The sequence below is a fragment of the Myxine glutinosa genome, chromosome 2 (assembly GCF_964187855.1).
Source record: "Myxine glutinosa chromosome 2, kmMyxGlut1.1, whole genome shotgun sequence".
NCBI lineage: Eukaryota > Metazoa > Chordata > Myxini > Myxiniformes > Myxinidae > Myxine > Myxine glutinosa.
Genome location: NC_136262.1, coordinates 112,619,785 through 112,641,989, shown reverse-complemented (window position 1 = coordinate 112,641,989; position 22,205 = coordinate 112,619,785). Strand labels below are relative to the sequence as shown.

General features: G+C 50.8%; 1 protein-coding gene across 1 annotated transcript in view; it reads left to right on the top strand.

Annotated features, from left to right (window-relative positions):
* The first annotated feature begins 224 nt into the window (after positions 1 to 224).
* LOC137417822 (uncharacterized) overlaps positions 225 to 22,205 on the top strand; it is a 109,263-nt gene continuing 87,282 nt past the window's right edge. The window contains exons 1-2 of the mRNA XM_068103738.2: positions 225 to 527; positions 1,577 to 1,608. Coding sequence (XP_067959839.1) covers positions 335 to 527; positions 1,577 to 1,608 — 225 coding nt within the window. The 5' untranslated portion in view covers positions 225 to 334. The remainder of the gene's footprint in view (positions 528 to 1,576; positions 1,609 to 22,205) is intronic.

Sequence of the window (22,205 nt, the reverse complement as noted above, 5' to 3'; positions counted from 1 at the left end):
GAGACAGGAAGAGAGGGGAGAGAGGCAGAGGCAGGGGGAGGGGAGAAAGAGGGGAGAGAGGGATGGGGGGAGGAGAGAGGGAGAGGAGCGAGAGGGAGGGAGAGGGGAGAGTGAGCGAGGAAGAGGGAAAGCAAGAGGAAGAGAGAGGGAGAGAGAGAGAGAAAAAAGAGAGAGAGAGGAAGAGGGAAAGCAAAAGGGAGAGAAAGAGAGAGAGAGAGAAAAAAAAGGAGAGAGAGACGGAGCGGATCCTTTCCTCATCCCGCTCCCTCCTCACGTCTCATCCCACCATAAATCTCTCTCTGTCTCTCTCTCTCTCTCTCTCTCCTCCCTCTATATGAACCTCTCTCTCCTTCTCCATCCGCGTGTCTCCCCGCACGTCGATCTCCTTTATCGCACTATTACACCAAGGGGAGTTCGTGTCCGGCGAAAGAGAGAGAAGCCCTCCCACTCCTCCCTCCCCTCAAATCACGTCCCTCTCTCTCCCCGCCCTCGGACAATGGGCTGCATTGGCGCAAAGGAAATACAAGGTTTGTCCGTGTCTGTCCGCCCCCACCGTGTCTCCCTGTCTATACTGTCCATGTGCGTCCCTCCCTCCCTCACACCCCTCCACTCCTCCCCCCCTCCCCCCCAGTTTTCTCCTCAACCCCCTCTGCCCCCCCTGCCCCCCATCACTCACTTATTCATCCATCAGTTATCACTGTACAAGCTGCTACATGCACACGATGCACAACAATGTGTAGACGTCACAATGTGTAGACGTCACAATGTGTGCTCGTCACATCACACAATGCTATTGTTCACATTGCCTTTGTCATTGTTCATCCCATAGTTTTCGGCACATTGTTTTTTTTATGATAACGGACATCGTTGGGTCATTATTGGACACACAAGGTGCACACGACTCGTACCTGATCACGTGACGTGTTAACATCCAAAATAATTAACCAACTTCACCTTTAAAAACACTCACATTTATATCCTTACAATTGTTCTGTACATCATGTATGGTACATACGAACAGTGTCTATATAATAGGTAAACCTTATACCGATATACCTACAAACCATTGTGTTTGGCCGTGCACCTGGTCCTTGTCCTTGTGCCATATAAAGCTGTCCCATATCATTTGAGCTGATACTATGGGTGATTGTAACTGGGAATTACCTGGAGATTTATGAAATAACGAACTTAATTAAAATACCTGATGACTGCTGTTTATTATGTGTCTTCATCACCTGCTTAACACTTTTGTGTTTCACTGGGATCCTCGTAATCCCCTCCTCCCCAAGGCAGATAACGGGACATCCCCTCGGGCTCCACCCCCTCTGGCTCCTCCCCTACAAACCACGCCCTATTTAGCTCATCTCCTCTGGCTCCTCCCCTACAAACCACGCCCCATTTAGGCCATCCCCTCGGGCTCCTCTTCTTTGATCCACTAACCCTCGTATTTCACACTCCACAGTCCACACACGACTCATTATTTAATTACCCCGTAATCCCCATAGACGCTCACACCCCTCTCTTTGCCCTCCCCTCTTTTGCACCTCTTTTCACCTCTTTAACCATGACGGAGAAGTTGGAGAATCAACTTGGGGAACGGAGGAACAGGTGAGCAACATGGTTTATACATTTACATAAGTTGTTGTTTCTCGGCTTCTTCTGCGGTTTTGGACCCGATTTTAATGTCCAGGCTGCGCCGCAGGGGTTGATTTAAAATCCAAACACGTGACCACGAGCTGTAGCTCCCGCCAAGGCCAGGCAGGTGAGGGGACATTACACAAACAATGGCGTCTTTGGACCACGACCCCAAATGGAGGTTATAGTGTGTGTGACATTTCCCTCCACAGGGATGACCTCAAAGTCCTTCCTTCGTTTCCCTCCCCACCTCCACTCTACCCCATAACCAAACGGTATTTTGGATTCAAACCGTGTCGTCCCTTCGTTGCCTTTACCCAGGTACAGTAAGTACCTCAAGCGATCATCGATCCACTCGGAGTGGAGCTAATCTGTGCGTGATTGTCATCCATTGGTATAAAAAGTATTGGTTTACACTGTGGTACATTCACCGAGTCTTGGCAGGTACAGGGCCTTCAGAAAGTATTCACACCCCTTGACTTTTTCACATTTTGTTGTTACAGGGTGAATATAAAATGGATTAAATTAAGATTTTTTTGTCACTGGTCTACACATAATATCCCATAATGTCAAGGGGGAGTTTTTTTTATAGAAATTTTTACAAATAATTAAAAATGAAAAGCTGAAATGTCTTGAACCCCTTTGCTATGACACTCCAAATTGAGCTCAGGTGCATCCAATTTCCTTTGATCATCCTTTATATGTCTCTCCAACTTCATTAGAGTCAACCTGTGGCAAATTCAATTGACTGAACATGATTTAGAAAGAAACACACCTTTCTATATAAGGTCCCACATTGACAGTGCATGTCAGAGCAGAAACTCTACCAGGAAGTCCAAGGAACTGTCCGTAGAACTCCGAGATAGAATTGTGAGGAGGCATAGATCTGGGGAAGTGTATAAAATAATTTCTGGAGTGTTGAAAGTTCCCAAGAGCACAGGGAACTCCATTATTAGGAAATGCAAAGAATATGGAACAACCCAGACTGTTCCTAGAGCTGGCCGTCCGACCAAACTGAGCAACCGGGCAAGAAGGGTATTGGTCAGGGAGGTGACCAAGAACCCAATGACCACTCTGACAGAACTACAGAGTTCCTTGTCTGAGAGGAGAGAACCTGCCAGAAGGACAGCAATCTCTGCAGCACTTCACAAATCTAGGCTTTATGGGAGAGTGGCCAGACGGAAGCCACTCCTGAGAAAAGGCTTATGACAGCACACCTGGAGTTTGCAAAAAGGCACGTGGAAGACTGAGAGCATGAGGCTAAATATTTTGTGGTCTGATGACACCAAAGCTGAAATCTTTGGCCTGAATGCAAATTGCTACATCTGGTGGAAACCGAACACAGCTCATCACCCATCTAACACCATCCCTACCATGAAGCATTGTGGTGGCAGCATCATGCTATGGGGATGCTTTTCAGTGGCAGTGACTGTAAGACTTTTAAGGATAGAGGAACAATGAATGGAGCCAAATACAGGTGAATCCTTGAGGAGAACCTGCTCGAGTGCAAAACACCTTGAGACTGCGGGGAAGATTTATGTTCCAACAGGACAATGACCTCAAACATACAGCCAAATCAACACTGGAATGGCTTCAGAACAAGAATGTGAAAATCCTTGAGTGGCCCAGCCAAAACGCAGACTTTAATCCCATTAAGAATCTGTGGAAATACTTGAAGATTGATGTTCACCGGCGCTCCACATCCAACTTGACAGAGCTTGAGCAAATCTGCAGGAAGAATGGGAGAAACTTCCCAAATCCAGATGTGCATGTGAGATGAAAGAGAGGCGAAAGAGAGAGAGAGATGTATAGTCAGGGCCCTTAGGGATATTTTGGTTCAAAGTCTTCCAAAAGCATCAAATTTGGCGCAGATGTTGCCCATGCCATACTCTTTCGATTTTTGACGGGCGCCAAGGGCGGTATGATCCGGGGACCATACCGGTCCATCCCGCCATGTCACCTGACCTATGACGTCATAATTAGGATATGCATCCAATCACATGGCGTACTATAAGTGGTCAAAGTTCAAAATGAATCGATCGAAAAATGAAGGCAGGGATCCATTTTTAAGGTTTTCATAAAATCCAATATGGCCGCCAGGTCACATGACCTATGACGTCATATTTATGACATGTATACAATCATGTATACATGAACCCGGATCATGATCGCACAAAAATTAAACACAAGGATATGGCATACAGTTCATAAAACATCAAAATCCGTACCTTTGTAATTAGACTGATGAACTGCATATGCCTGAAAATTAGGAAATAGACAGGTAAATATTTCCTCTAATTGTCAAAAATAAGGTCAGAGTTCGATTACCCAACCCAGAAACATAAAATGGTGAACCTCGCGTAAATCTTGCCAAAAAACTCAAAAACCGACATGTTTGACTCAAAAATGACCTTTAAGATGACCTTGAGGGTTGACCTTGACCTCGAATCATCAAAATAACATCATAATTGGATTCCTCGACCTCGAAAACCCCTGAAAAGTGGTATCATACATGATTCCAACCCTTTTGGTTATTTAACTGATTTTCCTCTAATCCGGGTGGCGGCCATTTCGTATTTCGCCAATATGGGGCCCCCGGGGGGGGGGGGGCGTCAAAAATCGAAAGAGTATGGCATGGGCAACATCTGGGCCAAATTTGGTGCTTTTGGAAGAATTTGAACCAAACGGCCCCAAAATATCCTGGAGGGCCCTGACTAGTAGTGGATCCTTAACTCATGCCGCTTCCTCCTCACATGTCATCCCACCAGAAATCTCTCTCTCCCTCCACATGAACCTCTTTGTCCAGGTACATGACTTGCACATTTCTGTATTTAATTTTTAATTATTTTGTAAAAAATTCTAAAGAACAGAAATCCACTTTCACATAATGGGGTATTATGTGTCGATCAGTGACCGCACCACCACATGGCTAGCTAGTTAGGTTGGTCGTGTTTCGAGCACCACCACATGGCTAGCTAGTTAGGTTGGTCGTGTTTCGAGCACCACCACATGACTAGCTAGTTAGCTTCGTCGTGTTTCGAGCACCACCACATGGCTAGCTAGTTAGGTTGGTCGTGTTTCGAGCACCACCACATGGCTAGCTAGTTAGGTTGGTCGTGTTTTGAGCACCACCACATGACTAGCTAGTTAGGTTTGTCGTGTTTTGAGCACCACCACATGACTAGCTAGTTAGGTTGGTCGTGTTTTGAGCACCACCACATGGCTAGCTATCTAGATTGGTTGTGTTTAGAGCACCACCACATGGCTAGCTAACTAGATTGGTTGTGTCTAGAGCACCACCTCATGGCTAGCTAGTTAGGTTGGTCGTGTTTCGAGCACTACCACATGGCTAGCTAGTTAGGTTGGTTGTGTTTAGAGCACCACCACATGGCTAGCTAACTAGATTGGTTGTGTTTAGAGCACCACCACATGGCTAGCTAGTTAGGTTGGTCGTGTTTAGAGCACCACCACATGGCTAGCTATCTAGATTGGTTGTGTTTAGAGCACCACCACATGGCTAGCTATCTAGATTGGTCGTGTTTCGAGCACTACCACATGGCTAGCTAGTTAGGTTGGTTGTGTTTAGAGCACCACCACATGGCTAGCTATCTAGATTGGTCGTGTTTAGAGCACCACCACATGGCTAGCTAGTTAGGTTGGTCGTGTTTAGAGCACCACCACATGGCTAGCTAACTAGATTGATTGTGTTTAGAGCACCACCACATGGCTAGCTAGTTAGGTTGGTCGTGTTTCGAGCACTACCACATGGCTAGCTAGTTAGGTTGGTTGTGTTTAGAGCACCACCACATGGCTAGCTAACTAGATTGGTTGTGTTTAGAGCACCACCACATGGCTAGCTAGTTAGGTTGGTCGTGTTTAGAGCACCACCACATGGCTAGCTATCTAGATTGGTTGTGTTTAGAGCACCACCACATGGCTAGCTATCTAGATTGGTCGTGTTTAGAGCACCACCACATGGCTAGCTAGTTAGGTTGGTCGTGTTTAGAGCACCACCACATGGCTAGCTAACTAGATTGGTTGTGTTTAGAGCACCACCACATGGCTAGCTAACTAGATTGGTCGTGTTTAGAGCACCACCACATGGCTAGCTAGTTAGGTTGGTCGTGTTTAGAGCACCACCACATGGCTAGCTAACTAGATTGGTCGTGTTTAGAGCACCACCACATGGCTAGCTAACTAGATTGGTTGTGTTTAGAGCACCACCACATGGGTAGCTAACTAGATTGGTCGTGTTTCGAGCACTACCACATGGCTAGCTAGTTAGGTTGGTTGTGTTTAGAGCACCACCACATGGCTAGCTAGCTAGATTGGTTGTGTTTAGAGCACCACCACATGGCTAGCTAGCTAGATTGGTTCTGTTTAGAGCACCACCACATGGCTAGCTAGCTAGATTGGTTGTGTTTAGAGCACCACCACATGGCTAGCTAGCTAGATTGGTTGTGTTTAGAGCACCACCACATGGCTAGCTAACTAGATTGGTTGTGTTTAGAGCACCACCACATGGCTAGCTAACTAGATTGGTTGTGTTTAGAGCACCACCTCATGGCTAGCTAGTTAGGTTGGTCGTGTTTAGAGCACCACCACATGGCTAGCTAACTAGATTGGTTGTGTTTAGAGCACCACCACATGGCTTGCTAACTAGATTGATTGTGTTTAGAGCACCACCACATGGCTAGCTAGTTAGGTTGGTCGTGTTTAGAGCACCACCACATGGCTAGCTAACTAGATTGGTCGTGTTTAGAGCACCACCACATGGCTAGCTAGTTAGGTTGGTTGTGTTTAGAGCACCACCACATGGCTAGCTAACTAGATTGGTTGTGTTTAGAGCACCACCACATGGCTAGCTAGCTAGATTGGTTGTGTTTAGAGCACCACCACATGGCTAGCTAACTAGATTGGTCGTGTTTAGAGCACCACCACATGGCTAGCTAGTTAGGTTGGTTGTGTTTAGAGCACCACCACATGGCTAGCTAACTAGATTGGTTGTGTTTAGAGCACCACCACATGGCTAGCTAGCTAGATTGGTTGTGTTTAGAGCACCACCACATGGCTAGCTAACTAGATTGGTCATGTTTAGAGCACCACCACATGGCTAGCTAGCTAGATTGGTTGTGTTTCGAGCACTACCACATGGCTAGCTAGTTAGGTTGGTTGTGTTTAGAGCACCACCACATGGCTAGCTAACTAGATTGGTTGTGTTTAGAGCACCACCACATGGCTAGCTAGCTAGATTGGTTGTGTTTAGAGCACCACCACATGGCTAGCTAACTAGATTGGTCGTGTTTTGAGCACCACCACATGGCTAGCTAACTAGATTGGTTGTGTTTAGAGCACCACCACATGGCTAGCTAGTTAGGTTGGTCGTGTTTCGAGCACCACCACATGGCTAGCTAGTTAGGTTGGTCGTGTTTCGAGCACCACCACATGGCTAGCTAGTTAGGTTGGTCGTGTTTCGAGCACCACCACATGGCTAGCTAGTTAGGTTGGTCGTGTTTAGAGCACCACCACATGGCTAGCTAACTAGATTGGTTGTGTTTAGAGCACCACCACATGGTTAGCTAACTAGATTGGTTGTGTTTAGAGCACCACCACATGGCTAGCTAACTAGATTGGTTGTGTTTAGAGCACCACCTCATGGCTAGCTAGTTAGGTTGGTCGTGTTTAGAGCACCACCACATGGCTAGCTAACTAGATTGGTTGTGTTTAGAGCACCACCACATGGCTAGCTAACTAGATTGGTTGTGTTTAGAGCACCACCTCATGGCTAGCTAGTTAGGTTGGTCGTGTTTAGAGCACCACCACATGGCTAGCTAACTAGATTGGTTGTGTTTAGAGCACCACCACATGGCTTGCTAACTAGATTGATTGTGTTTAGAGCACCACCACATGGCTAGCTAGTTAGGTTGGTTGTGTTTAGAGCACCACCACATGGCTAGCTAACTAGATTGGTTGTGTTTAGAGCACCACCACATGGCTAGCTAGCTAGATTGGTTGTGTTTAGAGCACCACCACATGGCTACCTAGCTAGATTGGTTGTGTTTAGAGCACCACCACATGGCTAGCTAGTTAGATTGGTTGTGTTTAGAGCACCACCACATGGCTAGCTAGCTAGATTGGTTGTGTTTAGAGCACCACCACATGGCTAGCTAGCTAGATTGGTTGTGTTTAGAGCACCACCACATGGCTAGCTAACTAGATTGGTCGTGTTTAGAGCACCACCACATGGCTAGCTAGTTAGGTTGGTTGTGTTTAGAGCACCACCACATGGCTAGCTAACTAGATTGGTTGTGTTTAGAGCACCACCTCATGGCTAGCTAGTTAGGTTGGTCGTGTTTAGAGCACCACCACATGGCTAGCTAACTAGATTGGTTGTGTTTAGAGCACCACCACATGGCTTGCTAACTAGATTGATTGTGTTTAGAGCACCACCACATGGCTAGCTAGTTAGGTTGGTTATGTTTAGAGCACCACCACATGGCTAGCTAACTAGATTGGTTGTGTTTAGAGCACCACCACATGGCTAGCTAGCTAGATTGGTTGTGTTTAGAGCACCACCACATGGCTAGCTAACTAGATTGGTCGTGTTTAGAGCACCACCACATGGCTAGCTAGTTAGGTTGGTTGTGTTTAGAGCACCACCACATGGCTAGCTAACTAGATTGGTTGTGTTTAGAGCACCACCACATGGCTAGCTAGCTAGATTGGTTGTGTTTAGAGCACCACCACATGGCTAGCTAACTAGATTGGTCATGTTTAGAGCACCACCACATGGCTAGCTAGTTAGGTTGGTTGTGTTTAGAGCACCACCACATGGCTAGCTAACTAGATTGGTTGTGTTTAGAGCACCACCACATGGCTAGCTAGCTAGATTGGTTGTGTTTAGAGCACCACCACATGGCTACCTAGCTAGATTGGTTGTGTTTAGAGCACCACCACATGGCTAGCTAGTTAGATTGGTTGTGTTTAGAGCACCACCACATGGCTAGCTAGCTAGATTGGTTGTGTTTAGAGCACCACCACATGGCTAGCTAGCTAGATTGGTTGTGTTTAGAGCACCACCACATGGCTAGCTAACTAGATTGGTTGTGTTTAGAGCACCACCACATGGCTAGCTAGTTAGGTTGGTCGTGTTTCGAGCACCACCACATGGCTAGCTAACTAGATTGGTTGTGTTTAGAGCACCACCACATGGCTAGCTAACTAGATTGGTTGTGTTTCGAGCACCACCACATGGCTAGCTAACTAGATTGGTTGTGTTTAGAGCACCACCCCATGGCTAGCTAACTAGATTGGTTGTGTTTAGAGCACCACCACATGGCTAGCTAACTAGATTGGTTGTGTTTAGAGCACCACCACATGGCTAGCTAACTAGATTGGTTGTGTTTAGAGCACCACCACATGGCTAGCTAGTTAGGTTGGTCGTGTTTCGAGCACCACCACATGGCTAGCTAACTAGATTGGTTGTGTTTAGAGCACCACCACATGGCTAGCTAACTAGATTGGTTGTGTTTAGAGCACCACCACATGGCTCGCTAACAAGATTGGTTGTGTTTAGAGCACCACCACATGGCTAGCTAACGAGATTGGTTGTGTTTAGAGCACCACCACATGGCTAGCTAACTCGATTGGTTGTGTTTAGCACACCACCACATGGCTAGCTAACTAGATTGGTTGTGTTTCGAGCACCACCACATGGCTAGCTAACTAGATTGGTTGTGTTTAGAGCACCACCACATGGCTAGCTAGTTAGGTTGGTCGTGTTTCGAGCACCACCACGTGGCTAGCTAGTTAGGTTGGTCGTGTTTTCACCTGGGTTTTCCAAAATCACTACCTACCTGTGTGTTAATCCACCTGGATTTTCCAAATCAAACAAAATTCCTTCCTTGCAGCCTGGAGCAAGTAATCCTAAACCGCACCTTTTAATGTTAGAGATGTCATGTTATTCTCAAGTAATCCTAAACCGCACCTTTTAATGTTAGAGATGTCATGTTATTCTCAAGTAATCCTAACCGCACCTTTTAATGTTAGAGATGTCATGTTATTCTCAAGTAATCCTAACCGTGTAGCGACCCATGGGTCCCCCAAAGCTCGAGACCAGCAACAGAATCTCCTGGCCAAACCGCGGCGCCGAGGTTATAATCCTTTGCATCTGTCGGTCACATGACCACCAAAGCGTGCCTCGCCTGAGAGGCGGGGCTTTGGTTCTGATGTATGCTTTTTGGTTTGGATATAGTATATATATGCGAACCCGATAAACGGGCTTGCAGAGTTCCCGAGATGATTATACAATAAACATCTTCTCGGACGAGTTTGTGTCTTGTCTGTCACTTCGTCTGTCTCAAGCAGGAGCGCTGCTCCTTCACTGGTGACCCCGAGTTTACGACATGCGACGGACACGGCAGTGTCCCTCAAACTGCCCACTTTCTGGGAAGCACATGCCGCCGTCTGGTTCGCTCAGGCGGACTCCCAGTTGGCCCTGCGTGGCATTACGGAGGACACCACGAAATACCATTACGTGGTCGCCGCGCTCGGCTCCGTGACCGCCGCCCGCTGCCTGAGCCTCCTCCAGAGCCCGCCCGCTGATGGCAAGTACGACGCCATCAAGGCACTTCTTCTGGGCGCTTTCGCCCTCTCCTCGGCTGAACGCGCACGACGCCTGCTCGACCTTCCTGAGCTCGGCGATACGCGCCCGTCCGAACGTATGGACTACATGCTCGCGTTGCTCGGCGAGCATCCCTCGGATTTCCTTTTCCAAGAGCTTTTTCTCCGCCAGCTCCCGGCCTAGGTCCGGGTCGCCCTGGCAAGCACGACCATCACGAACCCCCGCGACCTCGCCAGGGAGGCCGACAAGATCGATTCGGCAAGCCAGCTCATCGGAGCGGCGAGCCAGCTCGTCGGGGTGGCTGCCGGGAACCCGCCCGCCGCCCAGTCGGCGCCCGCGGCGCGGTTTCACGCCCACCCGCCCGACGCCCGCGTCGCAGCTTCCTTCCTGGAGGCCGCCGGGCCGGCGCGACTGGCAGCGGCGACGCCGCGTCGACCGGAGCCCCCGCCAGACCCGGCCTGGTGTTATTTCCACGCCAGGTTCGGGCGGCAGGCCCGATCATGTCGACCCCCGTGCACGTTCGGCAAGTCCGGAAACGGTCGGGCCGGCGCTCACTACCAGCCATGAGCGCCGGCCGTTCCGGAAACCTGCTATTCAGCGCGGACCAAGCGTCGGGGCGGCGTTTTCTCTGTGACACCGGCGCTCAGCTGAGCGTCATTCGCGCTTCGGCGGAGGACAGGCGGGCCGCCAATTGCGGCCCCTCCTTAATCGCGGCCAACGGCTCCGCCATCCGCACCTTCGGCCCATGCACCGTCGCCCTCCGCTTCGGCAGCCAGCTCTTTCGCTGGGAGTTCGTGACGGCGGACGTCCCCATGGCTTTGCTCGGGGCCGATTTCCTTTGCGCCCATGGGCTGCTGGTCGACGTTAAACGTCGGCGTCTCATCAACGCCGAAACTTTCAGCTCACTGGCGTGCGCCTTGAGCCGTTCCGTGCCCACCGAGCTTTCCTGCGTCCTCCCGTTGGCAGACGACTTCGCGCGTCTCCTCGCGGAGTTCCCGGCCCTCACACGACCGACGTTTTCGGCCGTCGCGGTGCGTCACGGCATCGAGCATCACATTCCCACTACTGGCCCGCCGGTGTACGCCCGATCTCGCCGTCTCGACCCAGCCAAACTCGCCAAGGCCGAGTTCGCCGCGCTGGAGCGCCTCGGCATCGTGCGGCGCTCCGACAGCGCCTGGGCCTCGCCGCTGCACATCATCCCGAAGCCGGGGGGCGGATAGCGGCCATGCGGCGACTACCGCCGCCTCAACGACGCCACTACCCCCAACAGGTACCCCGTCCCGCACATCCAGGATTTTTCCGCCCGGTTGGTGGGGCGGACAATTTTTTCAAAAGTGGACCTGATTCGGGGGTACCACCAGGTGCCCGTCCGCCCGGCCGACATCCCGAAGACGGCCGTTATTACACCTTTCGGCCTCTTCAAATTCCTCCGGATGCCCTTCGGCCTCAAAAACGCGGCACAGGCGTTCCAGCGCCTGATGGACGGCATGCTGCGCGACTTGCCGTTCCTCTTTACCTACCTGGACGACATCCTCGTCGCCAGCACGTCCAGAGCCGAGCACCTCCTCCACCTCCGGACGCTGTTCGGCTGCCTCAGCGAGCACGGCTTAATCGTCAACCCGGCCAAATGTCACTTTGGTGCGGCGACGATCGACGTTTTGGGCCACCACATCACCCGGAACGGCGCCGTACCGCTACCGGCCAAAGTCGAGGCCATCACCGCTTTCTCGCGCCCCCGCTCCGTCAAGGCGCTGCAGGAGTTCCTCGGGATGGTGAACTTTTACCACCGCTTCGTGCCCTGAGCTGCGCAACTCATGCGGCCCTTGTACACCGCCCTCCGCGGCCAGCCGGCGAAGCGCGACGTCGTCTGGTCCACGGACATGGACGCTGCTTTCACCGGCGCGAAACGGGCCCTCGCCAACGCCACGCTGCTGGCCCACCGGTACCCCATGCTCCCATCGCCCTCACCACGGACGCCTCCGACTACGCCGTGGGCGCGGTTCATGAGCAATGGGCAAACGGGGCCTGGCAGCCACTCGCGTTCTTCAGCCGGCAACTCCTGCCCAACGAGTTGAAGTACAGCACTTTCGACCGCGAGCTCCTCGGGCTGTACCTGGCCGTCCGCCATTTTCGCCACCTCCTGGAGGGCTGCCCGTTCACGGCCTTTGTCGACCACAAGTCATTGATTTTCGCCATGGCCAAGGTCACGGAGCCGTGGTCGGCCCGCCAGCAGCGCCACCTCTCCGCCGTGTCGGAATACACCACGGACATCCGGCACGTCGCCGGAAAGGACAACGCCATGGCCGACTGCCTTTCTTGAGCCGGCGCCAACGCCGTCCACCTCGGCGTCGATTTCGCCCTGATGGCGACGGACCAGGCCACCGACGGCACGGTGCAGGCGCTCCGGGTGGCGGACACGGGCCTCCGCTTGGCTGACGTCCCCTTCTCGGACACGGTCCTGCTTTGTGACGTCTCCCAAGGCCGACCTCGCCCCGTTGTGCCGGTCACCTGGCGGCGTCGCATTTTTGCTTCGCTCCACGGCCTCTCTCACCCGGGCCGGAAGGCGTCCCAGAGGCTGGTGTCGGCACGTTTCGTCTGGCACGGGTTGCGACGGGATGTCCGCGACTGGGCCAACGCCTGCACACCCTGCCAGCGGGCCAAGGTCCACCGTCACACCCAGGCTCCGCTGGCTCCTTTCACCATGCCCGAGCGACGTTTCGACCACGTCCACGTGGACCTGGTGGGTCCCCTGCCCCCATCGCAGGGGTTCACCCACCTGCTTACCATGGTGGACAGGACCACCAGGTGGCCGGAGGCCGTGCCCCTCGCCTCCACCACCACCGCCGACGTGGCCCAGGCGTTCATCGCCACCTGGGTCGCGCGTTTCGGCGCACCGGCAGACATCTCGTCGGACCGCGGCCCACAGTTCACGTCCGAACTGTGGGGCACGGTTGCCCGCACGTTGGGCGTTACCCTGCACCGCACCACGGCCTACCACCCCCAGGCCAACGGGTTGTGCGAGCGGTTCCACTGCTCCATGAAGGCCGCACTCATGGCCGGCCTGCAGGACGACGGCTGGGCCGACCGGCTCCCGTGGGTCCTTTTGGGCCTCCGCACGGCTCCAAAGGAGGACCTCCAGGCGTCCACCGCCGAGCTGGTGTACGGCCAGGCCCTCCGCATCACGGGCGAGTTCGTGCCCGACGCCACCAGCCCCTGGTCCGCCGCGCGCCAGCGCATGGACTTCCAGGAGGCCGCCCAACGTTTCGCCCCGGTGCCCACGTCCCGCCACGGCGACCCCCAATCCTATGTCCCCCCAGCACTCCGCACGGCGGAGTACGTCTTTGTGCGCCACGACGCGCACCGGGGGCCGCTCCGGCCACCATACGACGGACCCTTCCGGGTCCTACGACGGGACAACAAGTCCTTCGTCGTCAGCATCGGCGGCCGGGCGGACTGGATTTCGGTGGACCGCCTCAAGCCGGCCCACATGGACGTCGGCCAGCCGCCACGGCTGGCTCTCCCACCGCGGCGCGGCCGCCCCCCGTCCACTGCACGCCCCGTCCGGCCACCCGCCACCACACCGGACCCCCCCCCCCCCCCCCCCGCGACCAGCCAGGGGTCGTTTCGGTCGGGTCATCCAGACCCCCCTCAGGTTGACCTTCCTGGACCAAGTCGATTCTGGGGGGGCGTGTGTAGCGACCGATGGGTCCCCCAAAGCTCGAGACCAGCAACAGAATCTCCTGGCCCAAGCCGGTGACGTAACCGGCGGCCAAACCGCGGCGCGGAGGTTATAATCCTTTGCACCTGTTGGTCACATGACCACCAAAGCGTGCCTCGCCTGAGAGGCAGGGCTTTGGTTCTGATGTATGCTTTTTGGTTTGGATATATATATGCGAACCCGATAAACGGGCTTGCAGAGTTCCCGAGATGATTATACAATAAACATCTTCTCGGACGAGTTTGTGTCTTGTCCGTCACTTCGTCCGTCTCAAGCAGGAGCGCTGCTCCTTCAACCGCACCTTGTAATGTTAGAGATGTCATGTTATTCTCAAGTAATCCTAACCGCACCTTTTAATGTTAGAGATGTCATGTTATTCTCAAAAAGGAAAAGACCTTTGTGCTCTATCCCTGCCACATTCATCAGAAGGATTGAAAGCACAGGTTGAGCACCTTCCTTCAACATTACCTTCCCTTGGCTACCAGGAGCTTCTTGGCAGGGCACGTTCACCTGGGTGCTTCGTCTGCTAGCATTCGTTTCTGGTGGACATTTGAAATCCCAAGGTGTCCTTTCCAAAGAACAGGCCATCGATTATGGTTAGAACCCTGAACAAAATCCAAATTCCTGCCCAGATAACTCCAATGATTTGTAGGAAAGGGGTTTCAGATGTCTTCAAGGATGACGTTGGTTTCCTCAACTCGACCATAGCGATCCAATTACAGGAAAGAGAAGGAGGAAGGGACGATGTCCTAAAATATCAAAGCCAGCCACTGCTCCCAGAATATCAATATTTTCATTGAATCAAGGATTAGTTCCATGAGGATGAACAAGATGAACACTGAAGCGACACCGAGCCTTCACAGGTAAGAGTGGTTCTTCGTTCTACCTTCCGATAAAGGGACACATATAAAGATGCAAAAAGAAGGGGAAATGGCGAAACATCTCCGGTGGTGAGAATGTGTGAGGCCTTGGTTGTCCAAAAGAATGTTTTGTATGGAATGTCTCGGTCCAAATGCTGCATCTTGAGAGCAACACATGGTTTCTGTACTAGTCAAGTCTAATGCTTCCATTTCTCGCTGCAATGTACACCTGTGATGAGGAAACCTGTAAGCACTCGAGCAGAACACCAATATATTGATTGGTTGATTGGTTGTTGACGTTTTGAGTCTAAGTGCAGGACAGTACCTCGTGCTATAATGGAATTACAATTAGCGTGGGCCTCCTTCCACAATAATCCATTAAAACATTATTCAGGATAATTACCACATTCATAGCAATCCATACGTCACGATGCTTTATAGTTACAAGAGCAGCATGGAGGACATCAACTGCCAACCATTGGGTCCACATAGTCCAGCATGGAGGGCATCAACTGCCAACCATTGGGTCCACATTGTCCAGCATGGAGGGCATCAACTGCCAACCACTGGGTCCACATAGTCCATCATGGAGGGCATCAACTGCCAACCACTGGGTCCACATAGTCCAGCATGGAGGGCATCAACTGCCAACCACTCGGTCCACATAGTCCAGCATGGAGGGCATCAACTGCCAACCATTGGGTCCACATAGTCCAGCATGGAGGGCATCAACTGCCAACCACTGGGTCCACATAGTCCAGCATGGAGGGCATCAACTGCCAACCACTGGGTCCACATAGTCCACGTGGTCGACGCGAAACTGCGGGGAAACTGGTGTGTTCTACATGTATCATAGCACTACCTGCAGTAATATATGTCTTGCCTTTCCCACAATTCCTTTTACAACTATCAGGGACGTCTCTTCTCAGTGGTTGTACCTCCCAATGCAAGTCCGAGGCCAAATCTTCCCCACTCTTCCCTGCTGCCTGGATTCGTCAGGGCAGCACGGTCATGGTCAGAGTGCTCATCGGTCCCCATGGACCGACTGGCCCTTTCCCTCTTGTTTCTCTCTCTCCTCTCTCTCCTTTCCCTAACTCTGTCGTGGCCTCAACTTTATGTAGGCAATGGTACACCATCCTGGATGTGGGGGATATCTGGATCGCTCCTGTATATCGATCGGCTGTCTCAGTGTCGCGGGCTTGTTCAAAAGATCTCTCCGGGGCTATAAAACAACAACAACTCCTTTTACAAAGTACGTAAGGTTTCCACAGCATTTAATATTGTATATGCTCTCCACTATAAATAAAAACCGAGCATGTATAATTGATAATGTAATTATCGGGACTGTTCCAGCCTTCATTCCAGGTGCCTTTTGGCACGAGGGATGTTTAGAACACCTGATTGTAGGTTTACTTGTCACAATGTGCAATAATCGTTCAGTACGTACAATTCGTGCACCCGTGTGTGTTTGGAGGTGACGACAAAACCAAACCATTGGACATCTTCAATCAGGGTCTTCCATTAGCCATGATTCAAGGCTCTTTAACATGAAGAGAGGAGCTGTTTAATGATATCAGAAGACGTTATCAAGTGACGAGATCAACAGGAGATATGCCAGGACGTGGACATCACAGGAAATGACTCCTCTCATGACCGATACATTCGCTTACCACATCTTTGCCATCAGTTTCAAACTGCCCAGAGTACTGGAAATGCACTCCCTGGACCTCACGGGATAAGTGTCAACACCGTCTCCAGGTATCTCTTTCAAAGTTGTCAGATGACGCAGATGTCCATGCTCGTCATTCTGTTCAGCATCCAAGACTTGTACCGCGACACATCCAAGCATGCTAGCACTGATCAAATCATTCCAGGTTTCTCCTTGAGAGCATCATGGCCGTGCACATGTCTACAGAAGAAGCAATGAGTGATATTCTCCAGTCTGTGTCCGGGAAGCCACGTATTGGACGTGGAAGTGTCATGATGCTGGGTGGCGTTGCTGATGAGTGATCTTCCCCAGTCTGTGTCCAGGAAGTCACATCTTGGACGTGGAAGTGTCATGATGCTGGGTGGTGTTGTTGATGAGTGATCTTCCCCAGTCTGTGTCCAGGAATCCACATCTTGGACGTGGAAGTGTCATGATGCTGGGTGGTGTTGCTTATGAGTGATCTTCCCCAGTCTGTGTCCAAGAAGTCACATCTTGGACGTGGAAGTGTCATGATGCTGGGTGTTGTTGTTGATGAGTGATCTTCCCCAGTCTGTGTCCAGGAAGTCACATCATGGACGTGGAAGCGTCATGATGCTGGGTGGTGTTGCTGATGAGTGATCTTCCCCAGTCTGTGTCCAGGAAGTCACATCTAGGATGTGGAAGTGTCATGATGCTGGCTGGTGTTGCTGATGAGTGATCTTCCCCAGTCTGTGTCCAGGAAGTCACATCTTGGACGTGGAAGTGTCATGATACTGGGTGGTGTTGCTGATGAGTGATCTTCCCCAGTCTGTGTCCAGGAAGTCACATCTTGGACGTGGAAGTGTCATGATGCTGGGTGGTGTTGCTGATTGATCTTCCTCAGTCTGTGTCCAGGAAGTCACATCTTGGATGTGGAAGTGTCATGATGCTGGGTGGTGTTTGTAGTGAAAATGTATCAAAGTTGAACCCAGGTGTGATGCTCAATTAAACCACTGAGAGGCGTCTATAAGACCTCGGACATCCGCGACTCCGGCCACTCCTGCGACATTTACTCTATGACATGTAGACTCGGAAGGTACGTACAGTCGTACATGCAGACATTCTAGGCTTGCTTGCATTGACTAATATTATCGATCCTTCCTATATGATGCCACGATCCTGATATATATTGCATGATTGTATTGTACAGGATGATGCCAGAGATCTGATTGTTATTAAACCTACCTATGGGACAAAGTTGTGGACTTGATTAATTTTCACAACAGTGTTGTTGATGAGTGATTTTCCCGAGTCTGTGTCCAGGAAGTCACATCTTGGACGTGGAAGTGTCATGATGCTGGGTGGTGTTGCTGATGAGTGATCTTCCCCAGTCTGTGTCCAGGAAGTCACATCTTGGACGTGGAAGTGTCATGATGCTGGGTGGTGTGATGATGAGTGATCTTCCCCAGTCTGTGTCCAGGAAGTCACATCTTGGACGTGGAAGTATGATGATGCTGGGTGGTGTTGTTGGTGAGTGATCTTCCCCAGTCTGTGTCCAGGAAGTCGCATCTTGGACATGGAAGTGTCATGATGCTGGGTGGTGTTGCTGATGAGTGATCTTCCCCAGTCTGTGTCCAGGAAGTCACATCTTGGACGTGGAAGTATGATGATGCTGGGTGGTGTTGTTGATGAGTGATCTTCCCCAGTCTGTGTCCAGGAAGTCGCATCTTGGACGTGGAAGTGTCATGATGCTGGGTGGTGTTGCTGATGAGTGATCTTCCCCAGTCTGTGTCCAGAAAGTCACATCTTGGACGTGGAAGTGTCATGATGCTGGGTGGTGTGCTGATGAGTGATCTTCCCCAGTCTGTGTCCAGGAAGTCGCATCTTGGACGTGGAAGTGTCATGATGCTGGGTGGTGTTGTTGATGAGTGATCTTCCCCAGTCTGTGTCCATGAAGTCGCATCTTGGACGTGGAAGTGGCATGATGCTGGGTGGTGTTGCTGATGAGTGATCTTCCCCAGTCCGTGTCTAGGAAGTCACATCTTGGACGTGGAAGTGGCATGATGCTGGGTGGTGTTGCTGATGAGTGATCTTCCCCAGTCTGTGTCCAGGAAGTCACATCTTGGACGTGGAAGTGTCATGATGCTGGGTGGTGTTGCTGATTGATCTTCCCCAGTCTGTGTCCAGGAAGTCACATCTTAGATGTGGAAGTGTCATGATGCTGGGTGGTGTTGCTGATGAGTGATCTTCCCCAGTCTGTGTCCAGGAAGTCACATCTTGGACGTGGAAGTGTCATGATGCTGGGTGGTGTTGTTGATGAGTGATCTTCCCCAGTCTGTGTCCAGGAAGTCGCATCTTGGACGTGGAAGTGTCATGATGCTGGGTGGTGTTGCTGATGAGTGATCTTCCCCAGTCTGTGTCCAGGAAGTCGCATGTTGGACGTGGAAGTGTCATGATGCTGGGTGGTGTTGCTGATGAGTGATCTTCCCCAGTCTGTGTCCAGGAAGTCACATCTTGGACGTGGAAGTGTCATGATGCTGGGTGGTGTTTCTGATGAGTGAGCTTCCCCAGCCTGTGTCCAGGAAGTCACATCTTGGACGTGGAAGTGTCATGATGCTGGGTGGTGTGCTGGTGAGTGATCTTCCCCAGTCTGTGTCCAGGAAGTCGCATCTTGGACGTGGAAGTGTCATGATGCTGGGTGGTGTTGTTGATGAGTGATCTTCCCCAGTCTGTGTCCATGGCAACCTGATGGAGGATCGATATTCGATACATCATTGGGATCTCACAGCACCATATGTTGCCAACCTTTCAACATCATGGTGGAGGAATCATCTTCATGCTTGATAATGCTCCTGATCACAGGGTCATTCGAAGCCATCCGTCTCACCAGATTAAATCCACAGCATTACGTCATTAGGTCACAATGAAATGGACATGTAATTATTCAGCTCCGTTCGAGGTTAGCACTTCATCTACACCATGATGTCAATCACTTAAAAGATCATCAACAATCCTGTGTTTGGTTTTGTGGCGGAGAGCATGATCGTATTCTTTAGTTTGATTATGGCTGTAAAAAACAATCGTTAAAACAAAATTCCATCATCATCATCGTCATCGTCATCATCAACATCATCAACATCATCATCATCATACGAGATGTGAAATCTAAAATAACGTTACATATTTCATGTGTCCAACAACAACACAACAACATGCATTTTAAGGCCATTTTCCCTGCTAGAGCGGGGTTAGCCTTGCAGTCCCCGTGACAATCTTCTCCATATTGCCCTATTTTCTGCATTTCTCCTTGTTAACCCCCTTGCCTGCATTTCTTCTTCCACCCTCTTTAGCCAAGTCTTTCCTGGTCTTCCCCGTCCTCTACTTCCTTCTACATTCAATTCCATCACTCTTCTCAACCTGTCACTTTCATCCTTCCTCAACACATGACCAAACCATCTCAACCTGTTCCTCTTCACAGCATCAATCACAGGCTCTATTCCCAACATCTTTCGCAATTCATCATTTGTCTTCCTCTGTCTCAACGATACTCCGCACATCCACTGAACCATTCGCATTTCCACCCTTTCCAACCTTCGTTGCTGCTCTACGTTCATTACCCATGTCTCGCTCCCATAAATCATAACACTTCTCACACATGCAGCATACACCTTTCCCTTCAGCATCAACGACACTCCCCTCATCATCAGCACGCCACTCAGTTCCCGAAACTTCTTCCATGCACATCTCACTCTTGCAACCGTTGCCGAGTCTGATCCACCTTCTCCATTCAGCATGTCTCCGAGGTAGCAATATGTTTTCACACCTTCCAGCTTCACGCCGTCTCCAAGATCCAACTCAACATTTCTTCCATCTGCAGCTCCCTCTGTGCACACCTTACATTTGAATGTAGCTGCCACACTGGTTAATGACCCTCTCAGACCACTACATTTTTGATGAACCCACTCAGCGCACATTGTACATTGAATGGAGTTCACTCCGACACCCTTCCTACACACAGCACAGGGCCACTTCCCAGTTCTTTCCACCTCACCACATGCTTTAGCACTTGCCATCACCTTCGTCTTTCCGATATTCACCTTCAGACCTTTTGTCTCCATACATTCCTTCCACTTGTTCATCTTTTCCTTCAGTCCATCCATACTTTCCGCAATCAACACCAGATCATCTGCATACAACAACTCCCACGGGAAACCCTCCTTTACATTCTGAGCCAGCACCTCCATCACAGCTACAAATAGTAGTGGACTTAGTACTGACCCCTGATGCACTCCCACCTTCACCTCAAACTCACCACTGTTCCCGTCCTTCGTCCTTACAGCTGTGCGCGCTCTTTTGTACATTGCCATCACTACTCTGATCAACCATTCCTCCACTCCTAACTTCCTCGTTGCCCATGTCAATACTTTGCGTGGAACCCTATCGAATGCTTTCTCCAGATCAACAAACCCAAGAAACAACTTCTTCCTCTTCTCCATGTACTTCTCCTGCAACTGCCTCACAATAAAAAGCACGTCTGTCGTTCCTCTTCCTGGCATAAATCACCTTTCCCCAAATCAGAGGGTCACCTTTCCCCTTGTATAGAGGGACGAGGGTACTCCGTTTCCAATCCACTGGAATGCGGCCTTCTTTCACCGCCAGATTTCAGATCTCTGTCATTCTCTTCACACCCCAACTTCCTGCTGCCTTCAGCATATCTCCCACAACGCCCGTCGGCCCTCCCACCTTTCTACTCTTCATTGCTTTTATCCTTGTGGTAGGAGGAGACCTAAATGGACACGTGGGAAGGAGTATGGATGGTTTTGACGGAGTTCATGGGGGTTACGGATATGGTGTGAGAAATGGAGAAGGTGAAAGGATTTTGGAGTTTGCTGATGGAGCTGATTTGTTGATTTGTAATACTCAGTTCCAGAAAGAGGATAATAAGCTTGTTACATACACGTCAGGTGGGTTGACGACAACCGTTGACTACCTGATGGTATGTAGGCGAGATAGGGGGCACCTCCGGGACACAAAGGTGATCCCGGGGGAGGAGGCTGTTTCACAGCACCACTTGGTTGTCTGCGACGTAAGGGTGAAAGGTGCGAGGAGAGCTCGGCGGGTGAAGTACCAACCGAGAATGAAGGTGTGGAGGTTGAAAGAGGTGACAGTAAGGGAGGCATTAAAAGAGAGGCTGAGTAGGGTCGAGGCTGATGTGGTTGAGCTTGAAAGTGGTTGGATGTCGATGAAAGCTCGTCTGTTGGGAGCCGTTGGTGAGGTATGTGGATGGACAAAAGGACCACCGAGGCACTCTGAAACATGGTGGTGGGATGATGAAGTTGGAAAGAGGATTGACGAGAAGAGGAAGAAGTTCAAGGAGTGGCAGAAGGCGAAGGGTACAGGAGCAGAAACAGCAGAGCAGGAAAGTTATAAGGCAGCCAGGAAGGCTGCAAAGAAAGAGGTAGCAAAGGCGTAGGAGGCATGTAGGAAAATGTTCGGAGAACGCTTGGATTCGGAAGAGGGTCAGAAAGCAGTATTCAGGATTGCAAAGCAGATAGCGAAAGAGAGGTGTGATGTGATGGGGGTGAGTTGCTTGAAGGATGAAGTGGGACAAATCGTTGTCAACCCAGATGGAATTAAAGGAAGATGGAAAAGATATATGGAAATGCTGTTGAATACAGAGAATGAATGGGATGGCAACATATA